Source organism: Petaurus breviceps, unplaced genomic scaffold, assembly GCF_028583685.1.
Source record: "Petaurus breviceps papuanus isolate PSGF00001 unplaced genomic scaffold, PetGlider_PUasm1.0 90574, whole genome shotgun sequence".
In the NCBI taxonomy this organism is placed as follows: domain Eukaryota; kingdom Metazoa; phylum Chordata; class Mammalia; order Diprotodontia; family Petauridae; genus Petaurus; species Petaurus breviceps.
Window position 1 is genome coordinate 6,426,942 of NW_027187277.1, and position 16,795 is coordinate 6,443,736.

The 16,795-nt window shown below is 38.9% G+C and overlaps 1 protein-coding gene across 1 annotated transcript in view; it reads left to right on the forward strand.

Annotated features, from left to right (window-relative positions):
* UBASH3A (ubiquitin associated and SH3 domain containing A) overlaps positions 1 to 16,795 on the forward strand; it is a 131,603-nt gene that overhangs the window by 112,305 nt on the left and 2,503 nt on the right. The window contains exons 11-13 of the mRNA XM_069063412.1: positions 1,383 to 1,527; positions 14,794 to 14,894; positions 15,729 to 15,838. Of these exons, the coding sequence (XP_068919513.1) occupies positions 1,383 to 1,527; positions 14,794 to 14,894; positions 15,729 to 15,838 (356 nt within the window). The remainder of the gene's footprint in view (positions 1 to 1,382; positions 1,528 to 14,793; positions 14,895 to 15,728; positions 15,839 to 16,795) is intronic.

The following is a 16,795-nucleotide window of genomic DNA, read 5'->3' on the forward strand; positions in this document are numbered from 1 at the left end:
AAACTCTGAAATTGGCCAAACCCTGCGCTAATTGTCTCTGCCGTTCAGCAGGCTCCTAAATTTGACTAGTCTGTCCATTAACAAGCATTAATTAAATGTTTACTATGTGTCAAGCATGGAAGATATAACGAAAAGCAAAAGCCTAGCCCCTGACCTCCACAAAATGGGAGGTCATCCGAAAGAGATGGCGCTTAGCACTGAGGAAAGATCATTAGATTTGGTCATTTGCATGATTTCACATGTATATATTGCTTGCCTTCTCAACGAGTGAGAGAGGTAATGGAAAAGGGGAGAGAATTCAGAACTCAATTTTTAATGAATGTTTATGATAAATAATAATTTTTTAAAAAATAAAACATAAGGAAAAAAAGATGACATTATTGGTGATTTTGAAGAAAGTGTTCTCAATTGGATGATGAGTTTGGAAGCTAGATGCCAGAGGGATCTGAAGAGACTCAGAGGAAATGTAGTGGAGGCTCCTGATTTTACATGAGGTTTTTTCAAGGATTTTAGCCATGAAAGATAGGGAAGTCATATGGCAATAGGCAGTAGGACAGGCAGAGGAAGCTGTATCTCTTTGACATTTCTCTATACCATATTGTCTGTTATTATGGCAATGGTGACCCTCTTCTCTGAGTCCCATCTGCCAGGAGACCTCTGCTTTTTGCTCTCACAAGAGCAAAGGCAAGAAGATCCAGATTGGAAGACAAGCCATCTCCATCAACAGAAAAGGTTGCCTTCTCCCAAGTCTTCTGAATCACTGTCCCTGGAGCATGCTTCAGACCTATTAGATCGCTATGAAAACTCAATTATCCTGGAACTGCTCTTGATTGCTAATCTCCAATGTCCATTGAATTAACCAAGTATTCAGTTGTTAAAGAAATCCTGCCCTACGGAGAGCTAAGGCACCATCTTGAACATGTTCAATGAATACTTGGTTAATGATTGGTCATTTGCGCATCAATCAAGTTATATCATTTCTTAGGTTAGATAATGTTTTTATTTCTTCTCTGGGCCAATTTTCATCTTTATATCAATGACATTTAGTTTGCTTATACAATTGTACTGATTTAATTTTGTCATGATTCCATTTACATAGTTAAGCTCCTATCTCCTGTGCTATTTATGATTTTACTAGACTCACTAATGACACTGATATTTACTGAGTATACAATTAGGTAACAAACACAGAGCTTATGGGGTCATTCACCATTCACACCACTGATGTGGTTTGTAGTGTAACTGTTTTTTCAGCAATATTTTCTTGAGAGCATCACATTTATCATCTTATCTTCTTTAAAATATATGTAGGCATGTTTATGTGCTAGCTGCAATTGCATATAATCCAAATCACCACAAAATGTGTTTTCTTTTGAATCCAGAACTCAAACAGGAGAAATCACTGAAAATAAGAGTGGAACCTGGACTCTTTGAATGGACTCAATGGGAAATTGGTGAAGCAATACCTGCCCTCATGACACTGGGTGAACTGACCAAAGCAAATTTTAATGTTGATGTTGATTACAGGTTTGCCAGCCTTATATTTTTTCCCTTTAATTTTCTGTACTCTGATGCTTGACATCATTTAAACTTTACACAATTCTTCTAAGGTTGAATTAATTAAACATACCAGCACCATGTTTAACATGCTACAGTACATACTACAGTGTAAGCAATGTACTTACTAGGTCCTGGGGATACAATGACCAAAGTGAAACAGTCTGTGCTCTCAAGGAATTTGCATTCTAATGTGTATGTCAATTTGTTGTTGCTTTGTAAATCAGGCATGACTCTTCATGACCTCATGTGGGATTTTCTTGGCAAAGATGCTAGCATGGTTTGCCATTGCCTTTTCCCACTCATTTTATAGATGAGGAAATTGCAGCAAAGGGGGCTAAGTAATTTGCCCAGCATCACACAGCTAGCAAATATCTCAGGACAAATTTGAATTCAGGTCCTTCTGACTCTGGAGCTGGCACTCTATCCACCTACCAACCCATGTACATCAATCAGTATGTACAAATATATATAAAAGATAAATACAAGGTAACTTTGAAAAGGGAGAGTTCTAACAGCATTTACAGGATCAGAAAAGGCGTCATTTAGAAGGGATTTGGAGAAGGATTTGAATTGTGACCTGTGTGTGATATTCACCCCCTGAATGTAACAGGAAAAGGAGATTAGAGTTTTAAAGATGCACTCTTGTCTAGCCATGTAGCCAACCAAAAGAAGCCCTTCTTCCTCAGGTGACAGAAGAACACAGGCTGTCTCCTTATAGAATCAGAGTGCCTTCATGTTATGACATTTGGGCATGCTCCAAGCTTCCATTACATTAAGATCATTTTAGCAGCTTTATAAATGATAGATTGGAGAGAGATAAGGTTGGAAAGCAGAAGACTAATCAGGAGGCTATTGCAATAGTCCAGGTGAGATGAAATGAGAGTTGAACTAGGATATTGACTATGTGAGTGGAGATAGAACAAATACATCATAAATGTAGAAATGACAAGATTTGGCAACTTGGAGGATAAGTCCAGTGAGTGTGAGGAGGTAAAGATAGAGTCCTTATAAAGGAAAGTGAATATCTGAAACAAAATTTTCAACTCTTTTTCAATTGACAAATCTTCTTAAAGCATTGCACTGTGTAAGATAAAAAACAAGTAAAAGACATGGACTATGCTTTCAAATCAATCCAAAATCTGTTAATTATCTACAGATATTGTTCTAAGCAGTACAGATACAAAGATAAAATCAAGACCATACACTCCAAGAAGCCTACATTCTGTTGGGGAGATACAGTATATAACAAATAAGAAATAACGAGAGATCAAAGTAAGTTTCATAGTGCAGGTAACATCTGAACAGAATTTTGAGGGAAGATAAGGATTCTTGGGAGGTATGGATGATGATGGCATACATTCTGGGCATTGGGAGACAGCTTGTACAAAAGCAGAGAGGCAGGATACAGAATATTGACTTTTTCCCAAGGAAAAACCAAGAGCCAAAGGAGTTTATCTCTCTCTGTGGTCCTGAATACAGTGGGCAAGGGAGGCAGAAAGGAGAATGAAGGCTCCAAGCTCATGATCCTTTCTCAGGGGCAAAGTCAGAGGGGAAAAAATAGGAGAGCATCTAATTTCCTGCTGCCTTTCCTCAAGGGGAAACCAAGAGCCAAAGAAGTACAGAGCTAGAATCTGATAACCTCAATAATCTATATTCTAGAGGACCAAGTTGAGAGCAGAGCCTCCAGTAGATTTATCCCTCCTCAGGATGAAGATCTCCTTCTTGGGAAGGAGAAGAATGTGAAGGAAGGAGAAGAAGGTGCAGGAAGAGGGGTTGCCTCAAAGGACCCAGTAAAAACTTAGGAAAACGGCTCTGAAGGCCACAGAAACACTGACCAAGGATAAGAAGATGCAGAAGACCACAGGACCCTGGCCAAGGAAACATAGGGGACAGAAAGACCAAAAGGCCCTGATCAGAGATACTCCAGGAAGGCCAGAAACCCACAGGGAGGAGAACAATTTATACAATGATTCAAATATTGTGGCCAGTTAAGACCACAGAAGACTGATGATGAATCATGCTTCCAACTTCTTATCACAAAGTTAATAAATTAGAGGACCGATTTTCAGATACGGCCAATACATGCATTTGTTTTACATCACTGTAGTTGTTATAAAACAAAGCTTTTTTTCATTTAAAGGGCATTACATTTAGGGGGAACAAGAAGATAGTGAAAGTAACACCAAAAATGAGGAGGAAGAACATTAATTAATCATTAAAAACAATAAAAGGTATAGAAGGACATTCAGAAGAGGATATTGACAAACAGACCCAGTGTTAAAATTAAGAAATAAAAGTGGAATAATAAAAAAATCAAGCTGTAAATAGCAAGGAGAAAAAGACAAAATAAGTACAGTTCCACAGGCAATCTCCCACTTTTCTAGTAAACTTTCTTTAGTTCAATTATTTTTATATTTTCTCTTCTTGATCTATTCTCCAAGTCTGTTGTTTTTCTTATGTTTCACTCTCTTCTATTTTTTCATTATTCATATTTTGTTTAATCATTTCTTGATCTCTCATAATTTTACTGGCTTCACTTTACCCAATTCTAATTTTCAAGGTATCATTTTCTTCCTTAAGATTCTGGATCTCCTTTTCTAATTGGTTGACTTTCTTTTCATACCCTTCTTGTTTTCTTGGATTATTCTTTTTTTTTTTTTTTAGTTTTTCCTCCATCTCTGTCATTTGATTTTTAAAGTCTTTTTTAGCATCTTCTATGAATTCTTTTTGGGCAAGTGTCCATTTTATGTTCATTTTGGGGGGTTTATTTCAATATGCTCCTCTGAAGATGAACCCCAGTCATCTCTATTCTCATAATAGTTTTCTATGGTTAGATTCTTTCTCCTTTCCCTGTGCATTTTTTGTGGTACTAGCTTAACTTTTGTAATTTCTAGACCTGGGGTATGGGGAATGGTGCCTCTTGTCCTACATCTTTAGTTCTCCCCTCTAGCCTGAAACCAAAGTCAAACCTCCAACCTCCTGTAAGTGCCCACAGTTAGGGGATTTCTGCCCTATTGCTTCTGCATTCACCAGGCATGTGATGGTTCCTTCACATCCCACCTACTCTTTGCAGCACAACTGGGTCTGACATTCTTTATCAGCAGAGGTTCCCCCAATCTTCCCAGGCTCAGATGGCCAAGCCCCCTCACTATCCCAGGGGTAAAAGTTCCAGTGGCTGGGACCTAGGCATCTCAAACTGACTAACCCCAAGACTTGCAACCTAGCCTGAAGGTGTTTACACCCAGACCAAACCTCATCCTGGGCTTTTTCTTCTGATCTTCTCCAATTGTCCCAGGAGGACCCCAGTTATGCCCCTCTTCTTATTTATCTCCACCCACACTTTGTTTGCCCTAAGGTGCTATCTTAACTCTTTTGTGGGAGAAAATCATGAGATCTTGACATTTTCTGACCTAGTCTGCCATCTTCCAGAATCCTTTTCTATAAATATTTGTTGTGTCTACTATGTGGTAGGCACAGTATCAAACATTGGGGAAACAAAGAAATAAATACAACAATCCCCAGTCTCAAGGCCAATAAGAGAGACAGCATGTAAACTACTATGTGCAAACACACTACATACAGGGTAAATTGGGAATAATCAACAGAAAGAAAGCACTAAGAATAAGGGGAAAAAAGAAAGGATTTCTATTGAATGTGAGATTTTAGCTGACACTTGAAGGAAGCCAGAGAAACCAGGAGGTAGGGGGTGAGTAGAGAGTGCATTCAAAGCATTCAGAAAACCAGAGAAAATTCTTTAAGCCAAGAGGTAGAATGCCCTGTTCAAGGAACTGCAAGGAGGTTAGTGTCATTGGATCACAGAAAAGGGAAAAGGGGGTGGGGCAGATATAAAGTATAAGAAGACTAGAAATTGGTTGGAGCAAGTTTTTAAAGTCTTTGAGTGCCAGGAGAGTTCAATTTGATGTTCTATGTAACAGAGAACCACTGGAGTTTATTCAGTTTGGGGGTGACATGGTCAGACCTGAACTTTAGGAGGCACACTTTGGCAACTGATTGAAGGATGGACTGGAGTGGAGCAAGACTTGAAGTAAAGAGACCAACTAGCAGGCTCTTGTATTAGTCCAGAAGTGGAAGGCTTACATGAAGGTGGTAGTAGTGTCAGAGGAGAGAAGGAGACGTACACAAGAGACCTTGCCAAGCTAGAAATGACAAGACTTAATTTACCGGAGTCAAGATGGCAGAGTAGAAGCAGGTCCAGAACCCACAAAATGACACAGAGAAGCTAGCCTCCCACTGAGGACAGCCCAGAAGACCGGCAGGAATCAGCCAGCACAGGGATCTGGGAGCCGAGCCCAGCCCCAAGCCAAGACTTTAGCCCCAGGGTGGGGCTGACCAGGTCCCGTCTAGAGGGACTCCAGATCACCAGCAGCTGTGGTCATTCCCAGATTCATCAACACATAGATGCAAAGGACAAAGTGAGAGGTCAGTGCAGTATGGCCTTTGGGACCCAGTAGTTGGGAGTGTCTTGGCTTTTTCCCCCAGGGTGAGAAGCCATTGAGGGCTGCAGTACAGCTGCGGCTGCCACATGGCAGCTTCAGCTCCTGGCCTGCAGACTGTAGGGGGACCAACCTACCAGTCTAAGGGGTTATCACTCTTGCTTTAACCTGCTTGGATCTGGATTGTGGTCTAGGGTGGAGGTCCTGGGGTGTGTGTCCAGCTTACCAGAGTGTATAGAGGCTTCAGCAAGGGCTCCCAATTAATACCTTCGGCAGCTGAGAAAACCCCAGCATTTGGGAAGGAAGTTCCCCTGTCTGGTGGAAGAGTCCTACTGTGGCAAAAAGCCCAAAAGTCAAGTAATTGAGTGGCAACATACTCAGGCAAAGGAAACAAAGCAAACAGAAGAACCCAAAAATAGACTCCTATTTTGGGGACAAAAAGGATCAAAGCATGGAACAGGAGGAAGACAGTGAAGTCAGAATTCCTGCACCAAAAACATCAAAGGAAAATATGAGCTGGTTACAGGCCATAGAAAACCTTAAGAAGCAAATAAGAGAAGTGGAGGAAAAATTGGGAAGATAAATGAGAACAATGCAATAAAATTATGAAATGAGAGTCAACAGCCTGACTGAGGAAAATCACACCTTTAAAAAAAGGGGCTGCCAGGTAGCACAGCGAGTAAGAGCACCAGCCCCAGAGTCAGGATGACCTGGGATCGAATCTGGGCTCAGACACTTAGCACCCACCCAGAAACACCTGGCCATGTAACCTTGAGCAAGTTACTTAACCCCAATTGCTTTTAAAAAAAAACAGACTAACTCAAATGGCAAAAGAGGCTCAAAAAGGCAATGAGGAGAAGAATGCCTTAAAAAGCCAAATTTGCCAGATGGAAAAAGAATCCCAAAAGCTCATGGAGGAGAATCATTCCTTCAGAATTAGACTGGAGCAAATGGAAGTTAATGACTTTATGAGAAATCAAGATGCTATGAAACAGATTCAAACAAATGAAAGAATAGAAGGCAATGTGAAATATCTCGTTGGAAAAACCACTGACCTGGAAAATAGATCCAGGAGAGATAAATTTTAAAATTATTGGACTACCTGAAAGCCATGATCAAAGAAAGAACCTAGAAATCATCCTCCAAGAAATTCTCAAGGAAAACTGCCCTGATGTTTTAGAACCAGAGGGCAAAATAGAGCTTGAAAGAATCCACCGATCACCTCCTTTAAAAGATCCCAAAAAGAAAACTCCTAGGAATATTACAGCCAGGTTCCAAAATTCCCAGATCAAGGATGGAATATTACAAGCAGCCAGGAAGAAACAATTTGAATATTGTGGAAACACAATCAGGATAACCCAGGATCTGGCAGCTTCTACACTGAGGGATCGGAGGGTTTGGAATATGATATTCCAGAGGTCAAAGGAGCTGGGATTAAAACCAAGAATCACCTACCCAGCAAAATTGAGTATCATGTTTCAGGGGAAAATATGGTTATTCAGTGGAATAGAGGACTTTCAAGCATTCTTGATGAAAAAAAACCAGAGTTGAATAGAAAATCTGACATTCAGATACAAGAAGCGAGAGAAACATGAGAAGGTAAACAGGGAAAAAGAAACCATAAGGAACTTATCAAATTTGAACTATTAACATTCCTACATGGAAAAATGATAATTGTAACTGATGAAACTTTTCTCAGTATGAAAATAGTTGAAGGGAATATATATATATCTATATCAGAGGGTATACGGGCATATGAAGACATATGTGAAGGTGTGTATATATGTTTACAGGTAGACATAGATAGAGGGCACAGAACCAATTTAATAGGAAGGGATGATACTTAAAAGGTGAAATTAAGAGTTAAGAGAGGAATATAATGAGAGAAGATGGGGAGAGACAGAATGGGGTAAACTATCTCATATAGAAGAGGCAAATGAAAATGGTTACAATGGAGGGGAAGAATAGGAAGGCAAAAGGGAATGGGTCAAACTTATTCTCATTGAATTTGGCTCAGGGAGGGAATGAAATACACACTAAATAGTGTATCTCACCCTACAGAAGAGTAGGGGGGAAGGGGATGAGAGGGGGGATGATGGAATGGAGGGCAGGTTGTGGGGGGAAAGTTGGAAGCATCCACTTTTGAAAAGAGACAGGATCAAAGCAGAGAATAGAACTCTAGTGGGATAGGAGGGAGGGAAATATAGTCAGTCTTTTAAAATATATCAACTATGTTAATGTTTCACATAAGCTACACACATACAACCTATACTGAACTGTTTATCCTTCCAGTAATTTTGGGTGACAAGGGAGGAAGGGAATGAATCTGGAATTCAAAGTTTTAATATCAAATGTTATATATATATATATATACACTATTATTAATACTATTTTACATGTAATTGGAAAATAAGGTATATAGGCACTGGGGCATAGAGATCTACCATGCCCTATTGGAAAATTCAAAGGGGGTATGAGAGAAGATATGGGAGAGAGCAGATTGGAGGAGGGGATATCCTGTGGAACTGCTATTTTGGGGCGGTGGGTAGGGGAAAAACAGGGAAAAAACGTGTAACTCAAAATCTGGTGGAAATGAATAATGTAAATCAGAAGTTAATAAAGCATTTGAAAAATGAAAAAAAAAAGAAATGACAAGACTTGATAACTAATTGATGGGGTTGAGAGTGAGGATTTGAGGATGACACACTTTTAGGGGACTGGAATGATAGTGGTATGCTCAATAATAATAGGAAAGTTAGGAAGAGGAGAAAATTCAGGGGAAAGATAATTCAATTTGGGACATGTTGAGTTAAAAATGTCTAGAGGACTATTTGAGATGTGTAATAAGGAGCTGGAGATTAGAAGTCAACAGAGAGGGCTGGCTAGGGAGCGTAATGAGTAAAGCACCGGCCCCGGAGTCAGGAGGACCTGAGTTCGGTTTTGGCCTCAGACACTTAACACAAAAAACTAGCCATGTAACCGTGGGCAAGTTACTTAACCCCAATTGCCCTCCAAAAGGCAAAAAAAAAAAGTCAACAGAGAGCTTAGGTTTGGTCAAGTGGTTCTGAAAGTCACCTGCCAAGACGACAATTGAATCCATGGCTGATGAGATCACCAAATGCAATAGCACAGAAGGTGAAGAGAGTTGACCAAACACATGTTCATGTATGATAGGGCCTTCCCATTGGGAACTTACATGAAGGGATAGCTCACATCTTCAATTGTGTAAGGCTGTATATGTCTTCATACTACTCCTGTTTCATAGTCTCTACTGAATATCCTCCTGCTGGCTACTAATAAACTTCTCTGGATGCTGCTCTTGGCCCACTGGTGGATAGGCAATCTCCATCACCTCCAGTTCTGAATCAACTACAGTCTTTGGTTAGTGCATTGAAATACTCTCTCAGAAAGAATTCCTTGCCTGGCTCTGATTAGGATGAGGTATAGAAATCGAGTGGACTGTCTTCTTTCTACAAGAAGCACAATGAATCAATAGATATCTCTCTCTCTAGAAGATCCACTGCCTAAAACTCTTAGTCAGGAAATCCTAAATTATTTGAAATTACCTAGAAGACAATTTTCTAAGTTGGTGCTATCCCAAAAACTTTATTCTAGAAGGCTGTATTCTAGAGTCATTCTCTTTGGGAAATTTAGAACATGGGAGTCTGGGGTTCAGTCTTTGAATAACCTTCTCAGGATGCATATAAATGTATGTTTCCTATGGGCATTTGCTTCTACCACAAATAGTCATTACTCTTTCCAAATTATTTTTTTTATCAACAGAACTATATTTTCCTATCTCTTAACACATACCTCATTGGAAAAAAGAAAAACAAATTACTTGTAACAAGTATTCATAATCAGGGATTTTAAATCCCCTCATTTTCTGTGTTCAAAAAATGTCTCATTCTGTACCCTGAATCTACTTCTATGTCAGGAAGTAGATAAAATTGTGCATCATTGGCCTACTGGAACCACTACACCTCAAAATTCATGAGTTTTATAATATTAGTATTATAGTATAGATAGTTCTTCTTGGTTTGATCAACTCTGTATCAGTTTATACAATTACTATACAACGCATGCCCCTTGACCCAGAAATACCACTTTTAGGCCTATATCCAGAAGAGATCAAAGAAAGAGGAAAATGTCCTACTTGTACAAAACTGTTAACAGTAGCTCTTTTATACTATGGAAAAAATTGGGGGGGGGGGGTCCAGAGTCAAGATAAAGGAGTAGAAAAAGGACTTCTGGGCAGCTCCTGCTCCCACCTTCTGCAATTTATGTAAAAAATGACTCTAAACAAACTTTGGAGCTACAGAACCTACAAAATGACAGAGAGAAGCTAACTTCCCACTGAAGACAGCCCGGCAGGCTGGCAGGAACAGGACAGTACAGTGCTCTGGGAGATGAGCCGAGCCCCTCTTGAGCCCAAGGTTTTAGCCTCAGGGTGGCTACAACCAACCACCAGCTGGAGGGACTTCAGATCACCAGCAACTGTTTCCAGAAAAATCAACCCATAGATGACAAAGACAAAGTGAGAGGTCAGTTCATTGTGCACTCTGGGAACCAGGAGTTCGGGAGTGCGGCCCGGCCTTTACCCCCTGGAGTGAGAAACAACTGAGGCACCACAGCCATGCAGCCACCATCATGTGGCTGCTTCAGAGCTCCTGGCCTGCAAATTGTAAGGGGACCAAGCAAGCAGTCTGAGTGGTAATCACGCTTGCTTTAACCTGCTTGGATATGGATTGCTGCCTAGGGTGGAGGTCCTGGGGTGTGTGACCAGTTTGTCAGAGTTTGTGGATTCCTCAGAGAGGGCACCCAACTAATAGCTCTGGCAGCTGAGAAAACCCCAGCAATTAGGACAAAGCTCCCCTTTCTGACAGCAGAGTTCTACTGTGCCAAAAAGGTCAAAAGTCAAGTACTTGAGTGGCAACATGAGCAAGCAAAGGAAACAAAGCAAGCACAGCAATCTGACATTAGAATACTATTGTGGGGACAAAAAGGATCAAAGCATGGAACAGGAAGAAGACAACAAAATCAGAACCCCTGCACCAAAAGCTTCCAAGAAAAATATGAGCTAGTTACAGGCCATAGAGGACCTTAAGAAGGATTTTGGAAACCAAATAAGAGAAGTGGAGGAAAAATTGGGAAGAGAAATGAGAATGATGCAAGAAAATTATGAAATGAGGGTAAACAACCTGACTGAAGAAAATAACACTTTAAAAAATAGACTAACTCAAATGTCAAAAGAGGCTCAAAAAGCCAATGGGGAGAAGAATGTCTTAAAAAGCCCAATTTGCCAGATGGAAAAAGAATCTCTAAAGCTAACTGAAGAGAATCATTCCTTCAGAATTATATTGGAGCAAATGGAAGCTAGTGACTTTATGAGAAATCAAGATGCTATTAAACAGATCCAAAAGAATGAAAAAATAGTCTCCTAAAACAAGGAATAGTTTACCTATCAGACTTGTGGAGAGGGAAAGACTTTATGACTAAACAAGAATTAGAGAACATTATAAAATGTAAAATGGATAATTTTGACTACATGAAATTGAAAAGCTTCTGTACAAACAAAGCCAATGTAACCAAGATTAAGAGGGAGGTTGGAAATTGGGAAAGAATCTTTACAACTTATGTCTCTGACAAAGGACTCATTTCTAAAATATAGAGAGAATTGAGTCAAATTTATAAGAATACAAGTCATTCCTCAATTGATAAATGGTCAAAGGATATGAACAGGCAGTTTTCAGAGAAAGAAATTAAATATATCTATAAGCACATGAAAAAATGCTCTAATTCACTATTGATTAGAGAAAAGCAAATCACAACAACTCTGAGGTACCACATCTCACCAGTCAGATTGGCTAAGATGACAAAACAGGAAAATGACAAATGCTGGAGAGGATGTGGGCAAATTGGAACACTAATGCATTGCTGGTGGAGTTGTGAACTGATCCAGGCTTTCTGGAGAGCAATCTGGAATTATGCCCAAGGGGCTATAAATACTTTCATACCCTTTGATCCAACAATACCCCTCCTAGGGTTATATCCCAAAGAGATCATAGAAATGGGAGAAAGACCCATATGTACAAAAATGTTTATAGCAGCTCTTTTTGTGGTAGCAAAGAATTGGAAATTAAGGGGGTGCCCTTCAATTGGGGAATGGCTGATCAAGTTGTGGTATATGCATGTTATGAAATACTTTGTGCTATAAGAAACAAGGAGCAGACGATCTTCATGTTTACCTGGAGAGGCTTATATGAACTGATGTTAAGTGAGAAGAATAGAACCAGGAGAAAATTGTACACAATTACAGACACAATGTATGTGTGATGAGCAACTTTGATAGACTGGACTCTTCTCAGCAATGCAGTGATATAAGTCAATCCCAAAAGACTCATGATGGAGAGAAATATGTGCATCCAGAGAAAGAACTAGAAAGAACTGAGTTTATATCCAGGTGGAAGCAAAATACCTGATATTTTTCCTTCTCTTATTTGGTTTTATGTCCTCCTTACCATTTCTCATTCCAGCTCATACAATCCATCTTTGTAACCTGACTAATATATAATGTGAAAGTATTTACAGATCCTATACTTTATACATGCCACCATGGGGGAGGAGGGAAAGGAGGGGGACAAAACGTGAAACTCAAGGAATTGTGGAATTGAATCCTGTAAACTAAAAGGAAACAAACAAATTAATCTAAAAAAATAAAAGTGAAAAAAAAGAATGAAAAAATAGAAGGCAATGTGAAATATGTTATTGGAAAAACCACTGACCTGGAAAATGGATCCAGGAAAGATAATTTAAAAATTATTGGACTAACTGAAAGCCATGATCAAAAAAAGGACCTAAAAATCATCCTTCAAGAATTTCTCAAGGAAAATTGCCCTGATGTTTTAGAACCAGAGGACAAAATAGAGGTTAAAAGAATCCACCGATCACCTCCTGAAAAAGATCCCAAAAACAAAACTCCTAGGAATATTATAGCCAGGTTCCAGAATTCTCAGATTAAGGAGAGAATATTACAAGCAGCCAGGAAGAAACAATTTGAATATTGTGGAAACAATCAGGATAACCCAGGATCTGGCAGCTTCTACATTGAGGAATAGAAGGGCTTGGAATATGATATTCTGGAGGGCAAAGGAGCTGGGATTAAAACCAAGAATCACCTACCCTGCAAAACTGAGTATCATGTTTCAGGGGAAAATATGGTCATTCAGTACAACAGAGGACTTTCAAGCATTCTTGATGAAAAAACCAGAGTTCAATAGAAAATTTGACATTCAGATACAAGAAGCAAGAGAAGCATGAGAAGGCAAACAGGGAAAAGAAATCATAAGGAACTTATTAAAGTTGAACTATATACATCCTTACATGGAAAAATGACAATTGTAACTTATGAAACTTTTCTCAGTATAAGAATAGTTGAAGGGAATAGAAATGTGTATATACATATATGGGAATATGGCTATATGGATACATATGTGAGAGTGTATATATGTGTACAAGTATACATAGTCAGAGGGCACAGGACCAATTTAATAGGAAGGGGTGATACTTAAGAGCTGAAAGTAAAAGGTAATAGAGGAATATAATGAGAGGAGATGGGGAGAGACAGAATGGGGTAAATTATCTCATATAGAAGAGGCAAGAGAAAACTGTTACAATGGAGGGGAAGAACAGGAAGGCAAAAGGGAATGAATCAACCTTATTCTCATTGAATTTGGCTTAGGGAGGGAATGACATACACACTAAATAGGGTATCTCATCCTACAGGAGAATAGGGGGGAAGGGGATGAGAGGGGGGATGACGGAAGAGAGGGTAGGCAGGGGAGGAGGGAAGTTGGAAGCACCTACTTTTGAAAAGGGACAGGATAAAAGTAGAGAATAGAACAAGTGGGAGTAGGATAGGATGGAGGGAAATATAATCAGTCTTTCACAATATATCCACTATGGAAATGTTTTGCATAGCTACACATGTACAACCTATACTGAATTGCTCATCTTCCCGGTGAGGGTGGGTGACAAGGGAGGAAGAGAATGATTCTGGAATTCAAAGTTTTAAAATCAAGTGTTTAAATATATAATTATTATTATTATTATTATTATTATTATTATTTTACATGTAAATGGGAAATAAGATATACGGGCACTGGGGCATAGAGATCCTTCATGCCCTACTGGAAAGTTGGAGGGGGGGTAGGGGAAGATATGGGAAAAAAGTGGAAATGAAGAGGATGTCCATCCATTGAGGAATGGCTAAACAAATTATGGTATATTAATATAATGAAATAGTATTATATTTTAAAATATATTTTCATTTGTGATTCTGGTTGAGGTTCAGAGAAGAGAGACAAGATGAACCCTTCTCTATCATCTTGCTGCACTCCCGCACTACAGAAGAATCACAAGAGAAAAAAAATGAACATCATATTTTCAAGAATTTAGAGATTCCTTAAGCATTCAATCCTTTATCTGGAGCTAACTTTTCAACCAACTTCAGACTAAGAACAGTTTGCTTTTCTAAAAAACATGACCAAAGACCTGGTTGATCCTCAGCCACTGAATCACTAGAAGTTTCCTGTATTCAAATAGTTGCCTTCATCCAAGGGCCAACACCCTGTCATGTTATCTGTTTTTTTTTATTTTTGTTTTTTTAGGAAACTGCTCTACACTTTGTTACATAGTTTAGGAAAAATTCCCCTGTTTTTTTCTAGAACAGCCCTGATTCACCATGAGATCTGACTATTCCTTTTATTTCCTTTTTTAGATCTGAATTCCCACTTTCCTCTCTGAGGCCATCGGAAAGTTATGATGACTATGTAAAAAGGTGCTCTATGACTGTGAAGCAGATCATTGCTGCCTGCCCAGGTGAAAGCAAATGTTTTTGGCAATGGATATGACTAGTGTCTTTTCCTCTTCCTTCAGAATCTTGCTTCTGTATTAGAAACTAACCAAGATAACTACTATCTAATAAATTAGTATCTTTTTGCCTTCAATAGAATTGGGCTACAGCAGCTCTGGGGTTAATTCAATGGATTGATTTCATGGCTGTCCATCTTTTTCAAGTTATAGTCTTCTTTTTCTCATGCCCTCATTCCCTATGTCCAATTCTATTTAAGTCAGAGCAAAGATGTTAGAGGATATACAAGTAAATGTGTCAAGTCAAAAATCAAATCAACTTAACTTTTTTTTTTCAATTTAAAAAGAGAAAATTACCTACTATTCATGGTGGGTATTATGACCAAATTTGGTATAAAAGCCTTGTCATTCCTAGGCATGCCCTGATTTGCCCATAAAGCTCCATGATAATGCTGATATACCTTGCCCCCTCACCATTTCCCCAGTAACCTCAAGGTTTGGGGGGAATAAAAAATACTTTCATCCAGGGAGCTTGCAAGAGTAAAATGTTATCAGTGTGGGCTCACCTTGGAATGAGTAAATACTAAAAATCAAAGCTAATTTATTGTTCTGTTGAAATGAAAGTGATAGAGAAAATGTTTAGAAGGTAGATTAAACTTAAAAGTATTTGACCATAATACCCATAATTAACAGTAGCTGTTTAATCTTCTCTTTTTAAGTGTCAGAAATCTATCAGCATACTCCTGACTTCACCCTACAAAATATTTGGGGGACTCTAACCTAAATCTTGATTAATTTCAATAGTCATTCTTTGGTTATCTTTTCTTTTCTTTTTTTTTCCAGGTGGTGTAATCTCAATTGTAAGCCATGGTTCAGCTCTGGACTCTTGTACTCGGCCACTACTTGACCTCCCACCCAGAGATATCAGTGATTTTGCTCAACTAGTCAGAAAGGTAAATGGAATCTCCAGTAGGAAATTGTACATGAATGTTATTTTCTCTTTGAGTGCTGTATACCTGCCACCAGTCTCAATGATCAGTGAGTCAGTGAGAGACTAATTCAAGAGGTGGTATAATATTATTGAAAAAATAATGAATGGGGAACTAAGAGAAATCTAGTCTTGAGTACTAAGAGTCATGTTATCTGGAAGAGAACACTTTACCCCCCTCAACCTTCATAAAGAAAAGTAGAGGGTTAGACTGAATGATGACTGAGATCTTTCCCAGCACCAGAGGCTATGATCCCTTGCCCATCCCAGGTCTAATGATTTGATGATTCAATTGGTTTTCTATGGAGAAGAAGGGTCATTATTCTGTCTTCCTTTATGGAAATAAGTGTAAGAGGGAATGTTTTTGCTCACTCATATAATAAGTGTAGATGGTAGCTTTAAGTATCCAGTGCAGCCCTTGTGGAAAGTATATGTTTAGATATATGAAATCCAGAATCTGTAAAGCCCCATTACAAATGTGCAGAGGACACTGATATATCCATCTTTGGGCAGAGTAGGAGGGCACTTACTATCTGCCTTATCTTCAAGAAGGACACTGGACTAAAATTATATCCTCGTACTATATATCAGATATATGCAATTCTTTTGAAGTCAGAATAAAAACTACTTTCTCTGGTTACTCTGGGTGTGAAGTAGTCCTGCCTCAGACAAAGATGATAATAATTAACTTACTTAATAATAATTAATTTAGTTCCAACTAACCAAAAATTTATTACACACATACACACACACACACACACACAAAACCCAACCACAAATAATTAGCAAACATTTATCTAAGCAAGCAGTAAGACAAAAATCAGAGAAATTATACAGATTAGAATAAGTAAGATTAAATGGATGCTTTAACTAGGGAATGATGAAAGTCATCTGTGGCTGCTAGTGTTGGGAATCAAGGGAT